Genomic DNA, 14,199 nt, shown 5'->3' with positions numbered 1-14,199 from the left:
GTTCAGCTATGTGGTGTATTTTTCTAAAAATACAAGTCTTCCAAAACAGTGGAAATAAACTCAGTACAGTATTTTAATTTCCTTCAGAGCATACATTCATACATAATCTAAACTAACTCAATAACATAACACTTGACAGATGATGGCTGAACTGCAGACTGTTATAAAAATATTTTTACAGCATCTACTTTATCACATGCTCTCTCTGCGATAGTGAAAACTGTTTATCATACTAATGCATAACTTGTTCTCATTACATTCAGAGGAGCTAAGTCTATCAATATGCTTAAAGTTCAGTAAGGCATTGCAGTAATTTACACTGATTGATTGACTGATGATTGATTTTTGCCACACATGCAGAAGTATTTATGATACTAATGATAAGGCTTCCCGTTCAAAGCCTCGGCATGCAGAGTAAAGATAACCCGTGAGTTTGAGATAACGGTTGAGCTTTTTCTGAAGAAGCTGTTAATTTCCAGGAGAGTTGTTTTGTGCGATGTAGAGAGACACTTTTTCGTCTTCACTCAGAAGCGGACACAGCCACGAGTTTCTTCTGGGCTGTCAAAGTCGATTCCTTCGCACAGGGATTCCTTCAAGAAAAAGAAAATGTCACTGACTCTTACAAATTAATGCCTCACAGCAGCTAATTCTATTTGTGGAAACTAATACCTTCCCCGGGGGGCCCAGGAGTCAGAAGTTCTCATTTCAAAAATTAGGTCATCATGTGAAGTGTCATAAAACAGACACATTAAGTGGAGATTCTTATTTAGTACATTCTCGAGAAGTGATTAATTATTAATCACATTCTGACCCCATGTCTGATTGGTGCCAAATCATAATCTAGTATACTTAACAAAGAAATCAAATAACTAATATATGCACAATAGCTACATTATGTTCTCATTGTGAACCATATCTCAGTGACAACAAATACTTACATAATTATTTTTTTTGATTTTGATAAGTATTGAAGCTGGTTTAATTATTACCACCAGTTATTAAACAACCTGTCTGATAGTGTTTTTGAAGCCGCCTAGTTGAAACAAGGCCAATAGCAGCTTCTGTTCTAATTAAAGTGCAAAGGTGATGTAAGGTTAGAGAAACCCAATGACTGAAAGCTATAAAAAAAAAAACACTGTGACAACATATTGATGTGTGTGTTACGATGAAATGAGTTGAATTATGGGAAAGAAAATGAAGGGTTGGTTACATGTACCGAGTATCCAAAAATACTCACAGACAACCGCTTCCTATCCGAGGCTGTAAGACAGATTTGAAGAAAGTGGAGAGAGCGAGAGAAAGAGAGAGAGAGAGAGAGAGAGAGAGAGATATATAGATAGATAGATAGATAGAAATGTGGAGAAGGGCTGAAGCACTGTACCCACAAGGCAAGGCCAACAAATACACAACACATACGAATATGAATATGCATTTTTAAATTTAAAAAAAGTTTGAAATCTGTTGTTTATGTATTATGTTCATTATCTCACATTGCTCTCAAATTTCTAAATTCGGTTTTAAAAAATTGAATCATAATTATAGATTGTAAATTAACGTGTTCATTATCACTGATAGAAAATAGAAAATATAGTGCAAGATGTCTTTGTTTGATGTTTGTGTGTCTTTTGTATCTCACAAAGGCTAATTCATGAGGAGCTCTCCTCAGCGAAAAAGTAGGCATGCTGTTCTGCATATTCAAGCCGGAGACAGCCCAGTGGTGAAGCAGATGTCATGCAAACAGACAAACATCTGACTTTGGAAACAGGCAGGCACGACATTAAAAAGAGAAGAGAGCAATCCATTCAAGATCCAAAAACATGCCCTGAGAGAGAGAGAGAGATAGATAGATAGAAAGATGGATTCCATGTACAGTACGTCACTTTGAACACAGACACTAAATCATCGAGAGGGTCCAAAACTGAGACGAGGGAATGCCAAACACAGGGTTACAACTGTGGTGGGAGGTGACTGATTACAGCCGACGGTGACTGATTTAGAGGGGGAGCCTGTAACTCTGGCACTAACTTGGCTTTGCCGTCCCTCTGGCATCAGAGCTGATGGGGTGGGGGCGAGCGGTAGCCAGGGCTGGTTGCCCGCGCTGTAGAGCCTGGGACGCTTGACCTGGTCGTGACTGGACAAGGGAGTGTAACTATTCCGCCGGTGTATGAGAGCAGAGTCCCTCGGGATTTTACCCTGGTAGGAGATGAAACACCGCAAGTGTTAAGGTCAGGGAACATACAACACCCGGTGAGGGGATGGGGGGTGGGGGGGAACACCTGTGACCAGACACAGCCAAGCAAACTAGCCGTCCTCTCCACATGGATCCACAGCAACAGGTGAGACAACTGAAGCCGTTTTTAGTGACAGATACTTTCCACCACACAACACAAAACATTAATGAACGTTAACAGAGCATCCCTGACAAAAACCTGCTTCGATCAATCAAGATAGAAAACCTTGTAAATGAGAATAGTCTTTCATAGAGGACACATAATCTTAACATCACGATGCAACCAGAGCAACAGTAATGATTAGATCAGCCAAGCAAGGCAGCGTGATCAGCCATTGCTGCCATCGAGGTAAAATATACCATATTACCAACTGACTTAACATTCATTAGCTCACCGCTCAAGCCAGACTGATTGATTATGAGAGGATTAAAGATAAAAAGGGGACATAACAAAACAGAGAGGGAGTCAAAGGAAGCAAAGCCTCACATATAGGGGATGAAGTGTGATTGCATTCAACTAGCAGACACAACAAACAAGACAAAGAGCCAATTAGACGATGTTGAGATTTGCTGGTAGGTTTGGAATTAATACTGTGTAAGTAAACGATAAACACACATTTTGTATATATGATCACATTTGAGGCTTTAATGCAACAATGCTGAAGGCACATTTATGCAACGATGTGATTTCTCAGCCGGATTCAGGGCGACTTACAAGAGGCCGGTCTCGGTGTGTGTTTACTGCCTCCACATTAAGATAAAACATTTCCACTTTACAACCTAGAACATAAAAAAATAGAATATATTTAAATAAAATGTGAATCTTATGAGACATAATTCAGTCTTATGATTGTAGAGAGCTTTGTCTTAAGTAAAGACCTACCATATGCAACGGGTGTTAGCTTGAGTATTGTGTGGAGCGGACATTTCATGTACGGCAGATCTTCTATGGGACGAAGAAGAGAGTACAACAGTTTATCATCTGCTATGTGATCTAGTATGTGTATGTATGCACACTTATGTGTGTTTATCTGACCTGCACTCTTGTCCAGGAAGTAAGCTAGCAGACAGCGCATCACAGCCTGGTGGCAAATGACCAACACGTTGCCCTGTCTCTCTAACTCCATGATAACTGGCTCCAAACGTTGAACAAGGTCTTGGTATGACTGCAGAAAGAGAAGAGAAGCTTATAACATCTCTACAGAAAGCTATATAGCCAACACAATGCATAATATTAATAATACCTGGACAAAAGCAGCTAAATGGAATTCGCCATCATTAAAGGTCCAGTGTGAAGGATTTAGCGGCATCTAGTGGTGAGGTTTCAGACTGCAACCAATGCATACCCCTTGCTTAACCATCCCCTTCCAAGCATGTATGGGACTCTATGGTGGCTGAGAAACTCACAAAAGGTCCTTTCTAGAGCCAATGTTTGGTTTGCCCATTCTGGGCTACTGTAGAAACATAAAACATGGCAGACTGTGGATATAAAAGGCTCAAGTCAGCCGTAGACTGACTATTTCAGTCGGCTTCCCTTCCGCTATCTGCGTGTTGCCCTTTTCAAAGTCCCTGTGGCTACTTGAAATAACGACAAACTCCAAGCTAGCAACCTACATGCTGACAATGGCAAATTACCCTAACCTGGTCAGTAATGATACAAACATAAACAAGCTAGAAGCTCTGAACTTTTCTTTTGTGGGGATCAGCCATTTTAATGTCTTGGTTTGCCTCCCCATGTGCAAATGTAAATCACTGTAAATCTTACACACTGGACCTTTCATTTGATTATTTACACCTTTTTCCTACGGTCATATATCAAAATGACTTCTCTAATAAAGGCTTATTAAGCTGAATTCAGTTTACTGAAACAAAAGCAACTGGGAAGAACTGTGTCAAGTCACCTCTCCTCCTGGATAGCGATAGTGGTACTTGTCCTGGTCTCTCAAAGCAAACTCCTCTGGGAATGTCTTCTGGATCAACTCGTAAGTCATCTCCTCACACACACCCTGGACAAGCATAACAGAGAATTTGTCTTAATGTCAAAGACACAAGTAAATGGAAGCCTAAAAAAAACACTTAATTTTAACTTCTCAGGCAAGAAAACATGGCTGCAGAATTTTAAATGTAGTTCACATGGAGGATCCAGTGCATTGTCTATATAGAGTACCAGGTGTAAGTAATCTGTTTTTAATGTTATCGTTCTGACCTTGTGATGTTGAAACAAGTCAACATTATAAATAGTAGCTTTTAATATGACATTGGTCTTATCCGTGATGAGTATCTTTTTGAACCTTTCCTTCAGACCTCGTTTTTCTCTTTACTTTCTTTCCCTGCTAATCCATCTCAGAAAAATAAAGTTTCATAGTTTCTGTCTATCCGAACCAGAGCTCCATGAATCTCTAACGATTCTAAGAATTGTAAAATGTGGGAGGTTAGATGACAGGATACTGACAGCATCAATCTCGTTGAGTATCTTCCACTGTTCATAAGGAACCCCCAGCTCCTCCGCTGTCTGGATGGTTCTTCTCAGTTGGCTCGTCCACACCTTCAAATCTGACAGTTTGTGCTCCTCAATAAAATCTCGCAGGGCATGGGCGTACTGGGATGTGAGAGAGATGAAGAAGTTTTATGGTACTTTCGCTTCATTAGATTCATGTTCAGTGGACAGAGAAAAAAAAAAAGGAAATGGAGATGATTTAATGTGATAAAGGTCATGACTCAGGTGTTCATAATATTGCAGTTAAGCACATCTTATCCCTTTGAGCTATCTCCCAGATAGAGGCTTGTAATTGGGTTTTCAGAAGACAGTGGCTTAGCAGTTCATAAAATGAGGATTATGAAAGGACCCCAGGCAATCGCACCTGTTTCCCTCGAGGAGAAAGCTCGGAGTCTCCTCCGATGCGGCCTTCGACGTTGTGGTTGCTCTCTCCGTGCCGACACAGGTAGATGGAGTGAGAGTGCACATGGATGTTCATGAGGTAGTAGACAATCTTACTCTGGATGTAGTCCTGCACCCGGTTCACTAGGAAACGTCGGCCCACATTCATCACCTTGATGAAAGACAGGTCCCTGCAGGTGACAGTGAATCATGCAGGTGAGACAAGTTGTTGTTCACTGTCACCATCTAGTGTTTATTTTCATGAACTGCAACTGTAATTCCACACAATTATATATGAGATGCAAACAAATATTTATGTATCAAATTAGGTCACGTCTAAAAAAGCATTCATAAGTAGAAGCAAGAGGATTTGATCAGTTCTTACTTGTCATAATCATCAGGGTCTAATGGTTGGTACGTAACCTTGTAGCACTCAATTCGCTTGAGGAAGTCATCCATTACTCTCTCTCTGTGTCTCTCAGGGTAGTCAGGACTGGACACTTTCACTTCCTGTTACAGGTATTCAGCACATTCAAACAATGTGAGAAAGCATGGCAGTCTTTACATAACACTGTTGATAGTGTGAATATTAATAGATTACGGGTTTGACCTTGACGAGAGGTCACAGTCAAACCTTAAAGTCTTGTTGGTGACGTGAGATCGTACCAGAATATTAGCAGCAATAACCTCTGGGTCGTCACACACTGACTCCACAAAGAACACCTGTTAGAAAAAGGGCAGCGCAGAGGTTCAACATATGCAAAAGCTTCCTGAAAGAGTCAAATCACAACAACATGGTATCGCCAGAGATTAGAGAGAGTTTACATTCACTGGTTCTTACTTGTATTCAGACTTGCATCTGAAATCTTGAGAAGGAAATGCAATCAAACATGGCGCTACTGTACACATGTACTTCTCCTTTTTTTGCTTTTTGAAGTCAGCTGACTTTAAATAAACTTGATAGATGACAGTAAATGAGCCGTCATCCTGTAACCACTTGCGGCCACAGAGGCTTCTGGTCATCAAATGTTACACGGTCTCGATTCAGTTCTAGGAAACTGCTCCACACAGATGGTGCATGTTAAAATGTAAAGAAATAAAAGATACAATAATTACAAAATATAAATAAACATATTTTAAATGTAGCCAATCTTACCTTGAATGAATTCTCCTTCACAAAAGACAGAATGAGGTCTCGTCGTTCTCTTGTTGTGTTTGTTGCATCAAAAACCTTATAAAAGAAACACAAAGGAGAAAAAATAAAGAACATATTTCTCATGCATGATGTGGGTGTCAAAGGATAGTTTAGGATTCATTTCTGTTATGGACATTTTAAATCTTTTGGAAATGAGCCAACACACAGAGAGAAAGATAGACAAAACGGCAGAGAGATAGATAGGACTCACCGCGATCTGACCTCCCTCCTTCGTCAAGTATGCCTTCACATCCTGCAGAGCTACCAAAGCACACTGCCTGTGGCAGAGAAAACATGGTTCTTTAAGAGCCGCAGTATGCTCTCATTCACTAAAATCCACAATCCCTCTTTACATTGGATGTATGATTCATAAATGATATGGAACATGTCAGAGAATAAAGTACTACTAGTATTATAGTGTACTGGGATCATGTCTAACTTGTTTTCTCAGTGCTTTTCTAGTATTTTTTGATTATTTCTTTGCTTTTTCAAGCTTTATTGGATTAGAGACAGCTGAGGAGTGTGGGGAGAGAGAGATGGGGAATGACATGCGGAAAAAAGCCACAGGTTGGATTTGAACCCTGGGCTTCCGCAAGAGGACTAAGCCTTCGCACATGGGACGGCTGCTCTACCAACTGAGCTAAACACCACCCTGTATTTGGTCATTTTCATTGTATTGTATTATATTCTTACCCTTTTGCCCATAAAACAGACTGGTAATCTACTGAACTTACCCTTTTGCCCATAAAACAGACTGGTAATCTACTGAAAGATTAACATCTTATTTGTAGAATATTTGTGTAAGAAATATCCATAGTTGTGTCCAACTACCAGGTCATTGTTTATGAAAGAGTCTGTCTACAGACATTCTTCCATAAACAATGACCTGGTTACATGCTTTATAATACTTCTAGGTCTAAATGTTCACATTTCCTTATTTCTTTATTCTTTTGACAAAGCTGCCATGTTTATGGTGTCACTTTTTACCTGGCAGGCAGGATTTACAGAACAAAACACTAAATTGTCCCATGAACTTACAGTTTGACACTTGAGATGCGCTTATTTGTTTTTTTGCAGAGAGTTGGATGCCTAACTACTGCCAGCAGCATTTAGCTTAGCTTAAAGGAGAAACAAGAAACTATGGTCGCTGTGAAACACGAGAAACAAAAGACCCTTTCTAGAGCCTGTGTTTAGTTTGTCTGTTCTGGGCTAATGTAGAAACATGGCGGTTAATCAAGGTGGACTGTGAAAGAAGACCTGCAGCATCTGTCAATATAAAAGTTTCATTCTAAGCAGTAAAAACATAAAGATTTTTATTTTCAAATTATTATACCAAGAAAAACATAGTTATGGTTATAATATTCCAATTTGGCTATATTCTGCTCATAAAGCACTTTAAAACTCACACACTGGACCTTTAAAGACTGCAAACAGAGAATAAAGTAGCTTTACTCCACTTTTCCCTTTTCTCCAGTATTTATGCTAAGCTAGGCTAAAAGGCTGCTGGCGCTCGCTTTATATTTAAAAGACAAATATGAGAGTTGTCAAACTTTGTACAAGAAAACCAGCGAGTCCATTTTCACAACTTTAACTCAGTGGAACAACTGAGTTTAAAGATGATACCGTCCAGCTGGCCAGAAAGAAAGTAAAATAAAGGATGTATTTCACATAAAAGTCAAACTATTCCTTTAAACTCCACCCGGCTGATACTTCCAATAGCAAAAAAGCGAACTCCCAGAATTATTCACAGCTGCTGTTTGACCCAGGTTGGATACCAATGCAGCACCCTGAAGGCTTGTGTCAGCTTCAGAGTGACAGCGGCAGCTTTATTTAATATCTAGGTCACAATTCAGCAGTGGCGTGCTGTCAGCAATCTGTCACATTTTCATGATAGTCATGAACCGCAAAAACCCATTTCAATTACAACTCCTGGTAAGCCCGTAGTCTTTTTTCCAGAAATCAGCAGTCGATCGAGTAACTACATTATTTTAGTGGTGATACATTGTCATGTGGCGTGTCTGTCTGTGTATGCACATTAAGTACAGATCAGGTAAGCATGAACACTGCTGACCCTGGCTGAGTATTGACTGCTGGCCTAAAAACAGCTTAGTCACTGATGCAGCAGTGGAGGCTGCAGAATACCAAACAGACCTATGTTGACTAGGGGAAATGTTGAACTCGGAGAGTACAGATGCTACAGCTTCTCCTAATGTTAGACAAATAATACGTGAACATAATGACTGTGTTAATGGAACTTACTTCCTGATTTTCATGGCCTCCTCATTGTCGTGGCGGAAGAAGTCATAGGACTTATAAGCTCTGACAGCCTCTCTGCGGTACACGCCTAAGTTAAACACTGAAAAATAAATAAATGACGTTAACAGTCGGCTATTGTTGTTCTTGATTAAAGGTTGAAGGAAGCAGGGAGACTTTTGTAACCAATTACACTCTCCTATTCCGAAATGTTCTGATATAAAGTACAAATGTACATGTCATGTGGGGTTGGTTGCTGCACACTTCAATATATTTACACCTGATTATACCTGACTTCACAACAATCATCCACCTGCAGGTTAAAGCCAGCAGTACAAATTATAGGCAAACTACAAATTGAACACATTCACATAAAATGTTATTTAAAATATTGATTTAAAATGGCTAAATACAGTGCTACAGTGTGAATAACACAATTTTATTTATGAGTTTAATATGTACAAGATGGCTACATCAATTCTAATTTGAAATATGTGCACTGAATTTACAGTCAGGATAAAGTGAAAGGCAGAGGTCTATGTCTACCTTTAGTTGGGACTCCGATCCAGTTGAGGTAACGTGTGAGTTTCTTTGACATGTACGTCTTCCCTCTTGCAGGCAGGCCGATCATTACGATCACTGTTGGGGAATTAGTCATATAGGAAGCCCACGCTACACAGGAGAGAGATATACACTTGTCAAGCACGTTAAGAGAAAGCATACACAGTTTTATGAATGATATCTGACCATGCATGGCAAAAGATAAGAAAAAAATGCTGCATAACAGGCAGATAAATTATAAATAAAGTAAAATGGAGTGTGCATTTTGTTGTCGTCCTTGCAGGATTAAGACAGTCTAATAACTAGGTTATGTGTGTACCGCCTCTTTGGACACAGATATCATGTGTAGGCTGAGATCTGAGGAAATTATAAAAAGAACTGTCCTGGGAAGAAAACAGTGGAAACCATAGAAGGGATCACATAAGCTTCACTTCATCCCACAGAGGTGATTAAGAAACAACTTATAAATTCAATCCAAAGTGAACAATAAAAAGGTGTTACGTTACACGCATGCACCTGTAGACCCTTAAAGCAGCCATGCAGAAGAGCTTGCACAAATCTAATTTGGTGAGGGGAACTTTACTCACAGCATTTCTTCTCATTCATTCTCAGGTCTGTTTTCTTCGCTTCAGAGTTTGCAGAGATGTTGTCTATCTGTGTGCTTGACATGTTGAATTCAGCTCAGCTGTCTCTGTCAGAGAGGTGGAGGAATCCAAGCTGATCTGAAACAGAGACACACATGTAGCATCTAAAATCTCTCTCTCACACACAAAGCTGTGGCTTTACTAAAAATATGTTATGGACTTGTAACCCCGGTAACAAGCGAGGATGCAAACCGGAGGAGCAAAGGATAAAGATGAAGGCGCTGCCACATCATCTGTTAAAAGGGAGAAAAGAAAAAAGCCGCTTGGCTGAAAGCACTGTATTTACAAAGCCGCAGGAAGGCGAGCTGTGCTTTCCTCTCTAACCGTGGTGACTGAGTTCATGCGACACCAGATCATAAGACAACAGCATCACATTAATTCATCATTTACCTGTTCGATAGACAAACGATGAGCCCTGCCTGACAGAAACACCTCTGCGGACGCCGCCGCCTCCTCACACCGTCGGTACGATGCGCCGGACCGAGAGTCTGCGCCCGCCGCTGCGGCCGGAGGAGCCTATCTGGTCGGCCTGTCCTTGGTGCTGAGGTGCCTCCTCGGCCGGCTGGTGTCCTTCCAAGCTGGAGGTGTGCCTCGACGTCATATTTTTTTCCCCCCTCTACCGTAACGTTGATAATAGATCTACGTCAATGCACAGCCCAGTATCACTAACACAAGGTGAACAAATAACAAATGCTCTGCAGAGAATGTCACAAGATGCCATAGGTGATTAAAAAACAAACACACATTTATTGACCTCTATGAAACATCTTCTTCAAGCAGAACTCATTTTGCATAGTTTTTTTTTTATTTAACAATGGTCCTCAATACAAAATTCAGACAGTGGTCAGAGTCATGTCTTACAGGTACCATTACAAGTTTAAGCGCTTACACAGAACCCCAAATAAATAAAGCCCACTTACAATCACAAAGCTTCCTCCTTAAATAGTACAAAAGGTTCAAAGTTGAGTCCTATGACAACTCATTCAAGAACTTTTAACGACCGATCTCCATTTTGATGTGATAACATTTTATTTACTGGCTTTACACAGCACATATCCTGTTTTACAGTTAATCGTTAAGAACCACCAGCGATTAAGACTAAAACTATCTACATTATCGTCTGCTTTTTACTCATTTACATTTTCACTTTGCCGCAGAAGCCTGAAATGATGTCAGACCTCAACTCACCCCTATATTTAACCACATACTGAGGAACATTCAAGGGTCAAAGGTTAGGCACTGTGTTAGTGGGCTGATGGAAACTGTGTTGCCACGTCAGCCGAGGCGCCAGTAATGGGTGTGTGAGCGATTGTCAGAGCATCTCAGGCTTGTCGATGACACAAGAGACACAGAGTCTCAGTCGGAAGGCACAGACAATGACTAAAATGTCAGTAGGTTTGCACTTTTTTTTTGTAGATGAGTGGCTGTCTGTAGCAGACAAAGGGAACTTGTTGTTGGTCTTCAGTGTCCGACTGTTAGTGGTTTGCCGTTTTTTTCACATTAAGACTTAATTTTCCACAGCTGGAAAGGAAGCAGAAGAGATTAAACTTATATTAGAGACATTTTACAGACAAACAAATAATCACAGGTCAGAGTGTAGGAACACAGGGTGTGTCCTTTATTAAAGGAATGGTTCAACATTTTGGGAAGTACGCTTATTTGGTTTCTTGCAGAGAGCTTTGATGACTTCACCTTAGCTTAGTATAAAGACTGTTCAAAGTTTAAAATGACACCTAACTGCAGCACGGAAAATCTCTAATTAACACAGTGTATATTTTGTTTATTCATACACAAACAGAAATGCAGAAACAAGTTGTGGTTACTTTGAGGTTCTGGTGTGTGTATTTTGAACTTTGGAGACTGCCTCCAGTCTTTGTGCTAAGCGTGTCCTTTTCATCTCTTTCTTTCTGTCTTCTTGCATCATTACAGAAACTAAGAAGCTTTAAGAAAGACTCTCACTCTGATGTTGAAGCCGAACAGGTCGCTGACCACAGCAGACACAGCGGACAGGATGACCACTCTGGTGATGTTGTAGATCAGAGGGTTCACAGTCAGACCGAGCAGTCTGAATGGAGTATCCAGCTCCTGTGGAAGCACGGGGGGAATATGGTTTTATTTAAACTTGTCAACATGGGTACCCACAGCTTGAGGCAAAAATAGTTTCATTTTTCTCTAAATATAAAGATATTTGGGATGTTGATGCAATCTGACGTATACAAGGTGATACAATTGTTGAATATTAGATAGACAGAGACAGTTGAGAGATGACTGAAAATGACAATTGCAATAGATCTGATTTCAAACCAGGAACATTTAAACTAAACTAAATTCTCACCCAGTTAAACAATTTTAATGATTGATGATTGTTGTCAAAGTGTACAATTGTATGGAGTAAACAGGAAGGTCTAAAACAAAACAGCTATATTCTGCTTACCTTCATCAGTTTTGTAGCTAGTTTCAAAACATTGTTCACTATATTGAGTTCTTCTTTCTTATTGGGCTTTTTCTCCATCTTGAGATACAAATTGATCTGCAACCAAGAACAGTTAACCACACTGTAAATAAAGACATAATCATTTATTGCTGCTAACTATCAATCCATCAGCTGATGGTGTTGGATAAAGTGCTGAACCCACTGAGAAGTGACCTGAACTCGGGCACAGATTCGTACCTGCTCCGTGAGCAGTACTGAGGAGTTGCTGTATTTGCAGTTGGTCTCGGAGCCCAGCGTGGCCAGCCGTAACAGAAAGAGGATGAGGGAGGAGCCCCACACCATCAGCTCCCAATTTGTCATAGACTCTAGGAATGTGTTGTGGCTGTGCAGAAGCTGAGGAAGGGCAAAACAAACTGTATTCATAATCTTTGTACCTTTGATAAAATTTCTCTGCATCAAGCAAAGCTCATATTTTTTTTTCTTCTTCATTTAGGTAGCATGATTAGACTGTTGCATGTTGCATGTTGTGTGGATGTCTTGCTGTTATTTCATCTCTATTCAAGAGATTCAAATTGAATTGCTCTCTAAGCAAATGTGATCTGTTCCAGCAGATAGGACTGACCTGGGCACAAATGATGAATGAAAAGGAAAGGGCTAAGAGGAAGATAGTGGAAACAATGACGTCAACCGAGCGCTGCGGCCCTCGTCTCTGTAATGAACAAGTAGGACAATGATGCACCGTTACAAACAATGGCCATGAGAACCATCCAGTGGTGAAACAATGTAAAGTGATAAAAAGAACAGGCGAATACAAACCCTGAGAAAAGAGCGTAGTGACAACCACATCTTGATGTTCTGGACTTTCTTCAGCCTGAAATGAGGGATCTCAGATTTCTTGGCCTTGCGAGCAGAAGTGAGGTGGCTGAAATACTTGGCAAACAAGAGTCTCTGTTGGTGGGAAACAGAGACAGAATTAATAATCCTGAACAGATTCAACGAGGTGATGCTGTTTAGGTAGACCGTCTACAGATACCACCTCTTAACTGCCACTAGAGGGAAGAAGAGCTAACATAAAATAATGGATTGATGAGTGGGGTCGATGCAATTAATGATTAATATTTCAGAACCCTTTTTTTGTTTTTGCTTTCTTTTCTGTTGTTTTTTAGGAGATGGAGTTATGACACTCAGAAGAAGGAAGGTGATTTTTGGCACAAATTGCCTCATTTAGGTTCAAGGGGTTGAAATAGAAGCTGTTTCAAATGTCCAGTGTGTAAAAAATTAGGAGAATGTCTTGGCAGAAATGGAACATAATATTCATATGTTGTCATGAGTGTATAATCAGCTGAAAATAATATTTCCATTCAGAATGAGCCTTTCATATCTATGGGTTCTGCAGGTCCTCATCCATATAGTCCACCATGTTTCTACAGTAGCCCGAGGAAGGAGAGGGGGTCGGATGCCACTAAATCCTACACACTGGACCTTTAATGTACAGCGGAATAGTAAATAAAAACTCATGTGGACATAGGTGAAAATAAAGAGCAAGAGAATGCTTGAAACAACATGATACCACCACTGGCTCACCTGTTTATACGTTCTCTCCGCCACACACATCATGAAGAAGAACAGTCCCGTAAGGCAGACTCTTTGCACCGCTGTGATGAAGAAAAAGACGTAGGCCTGAACGTCAGGCGGCCCCACTGCCATCTCTACCAGCTCTGCTGGGGACAGGGAGCCGAGGTTCGACATGTCCAGTCGCTGAGCCAACCGGAAACCGAAGGGTAGCAGCGCCAGGGTGGCGGTCATCAGGCCACCAAGCGCAAGGTAACCCATACCCTGCTCCACCAACTTCACCTGAGGGTAAGAAACACAAGAAAGGGAGAGAGGGAGAGAGGGGGAGAGAGGGAGAGGGAGAGGGAGGGGGAGAGGGAGAGAGAGAGAGAGAGAAAGAGAGAGAGAGAGAGAGAGAGAGAGAGAGAGAGAGAGAGAGAGAGAGAGAGAGAT

General features: G+C 40.7%; 3 protein-coding genes across 8 annotated transcripts in view; 1 reads left to right on the top strand and 2 right to left on the bottom strand.

Annotated features, from left to right (window-relative positions):
• kif17 (kinesin family member 17) overlaps nucleotides 1–11,793 on the top strand; it is a 33,658-nt gene extending 21,865 nt beyond the window's left edge. Inside the window, exon 15 of the mRNA XM_027279793.1 lies at nucleotides 11,691–11,793. Coding sequence (XP_027135594.1) covers nucleotides 11,691–11,707 — 17 coding nt within the window. The 3' untranslated portion in view covers nucleotides 11,708–11,793. The remainder of the gene's footprint in view (nucleotides 1–11,690) is intronic.
• pfkfb2b (6-phosphofructo-2-kinase/fructose-2,6-biphosphatase 2b) lies at nucleotides 56–10,344 on the bottom strand. Of its 5 annotated transcripts, none has more exons than XR_002041968.2 (16): nucleotides 10,152–10,344; nucleotides 9,705–9,839; nucleotides 9,103–9,228; nucleotides 8,563–8,659; nucleotides 6,515–6,581; nucleotides 6,265–6,339; nucleotides 5,775–5,831; nucleotides 5,494–5,618; nucleotides 5,092–5,299; nucleotides 4,683–4,829; nucleotides 4,132–4,236; nucleotides 3,267–3,396; nucleotides 3,114–3,176; nucleotides 2,946–3,010; nucleotides 1,238–2,193; nucleotides 56–590 (listed from the first exon to the last, which is right to left on the bottom strand). XR_002041968.2 is itself a non-coding variant. In XM_019259104.2 (16 exons), exons 2-16 carry the CDS (start codon nucleotides 9,784–9,786, stop codon nucleotides 525–527), a joined length of 1,581 nt encoding a protein of 526 aa, XP_019114649.2. In that variant the 5' UTR covers nucleotides 9,787–9,839; nucleotides 10,152–10,344; the 3' UTR covers nucleotides 56–524. The 5 variants fall into 5 exon arrangements, 2 of the variants coding, with proteins under 2 accessions (XP_019114649.2, XP_027135598.1); XM_019259104.2 differs by having other exon boundaries at nucleotides 2,026–2,193; XM_027279797.1 differs by lacking the exon at nucleotides 1,238–2,193.
• The window catches only part of phtf1 (putative homeodomain transcription factor 1), a 10,381-nt gene continuing 6,726 nt past the window's right edge, over nucleotides 10,545–14,199 (bottom strand). For both annotated transcript variants that reach the window (XM_027279796.1, XM_019263855.2), the window contains exons 11-17: nucleotides 13,780–14,049; nucleotides 13,012–13,143; nucleotides 12,818–12,904; nucleotides 12,433–12,588; nucleotides 12,196–12,291; nucleotides 11,721–11,846; nucleotides 10,545–11,282 (exon numbers count right to left, since the gene is read on the bottom strand). In XM_027279796.1, coding sequence (XP_027135597.1) covers nucleotides 11,262–11,282; nucleotides 11,721–11,846; nucleotides 12,196–12,291; nucleotides 12,433–12,588; nucleotides 12,818–12,904; nucleotides 13,012–13,143; nucleotides 13,780–14,049 — 888 coding nt within the window. In that variant the 3' untranslated portion in view covers nucleotides 10,545–11,261. The remainder of the gene's footprint in view (nucleotides 11,283–11,720; nucleotides 11,847–12,195; nucleotides 12,292–12,432; nucleotides 12,589–12,817; nucleotides 12,905–13,011; nucleotides 13,144–13,779; nucleotides 14,050–14,199) is intronic.

Source organism: Larimichthys crocea, chromosome VI (genome assembly GCF_000972845.2).
Source record: "Larimichthys crocea isolate SSNF chromosome VI, L_crocea_2.0, whole genome shotgun sequence".
NCBI lineage: Eukaryota > Metazoa > Chordata > Actinopteri > Sciaenidae > Larimichthys > Larimichthys crocea.
This window is presented reverse-complemented; position numbering and strand designations above follow the sequence as displayed.

What these genes read in the sequence shown, in the direction of transcription:
- pfkfb2b (XM_019259104.2), bottom strand. Translation starts at nt 9,786, where the DNA reads ATGTCAAGCACACAGATAGACAACATCTCTGCAAACTCTGAAGCGAAG. An exon ending in GATCGGAGTCCCAACTAAAG is followed by an intron (nt 8,660 to 9,102) that starts GTAGACATAGAC and finishes TTTATTTTTCAG; the next exon opens with TGTTTAACTTAGGCGTGTAC. An exon ending in GCTAACACCCGTTGCATATG is followed by an intron (nt 3,011 to 3,113) that starts GTAGGTCTTTAC and finishes TTTATGTTCTAG; the next exon opens with GTTGTAAAGTGGAAATGTTT.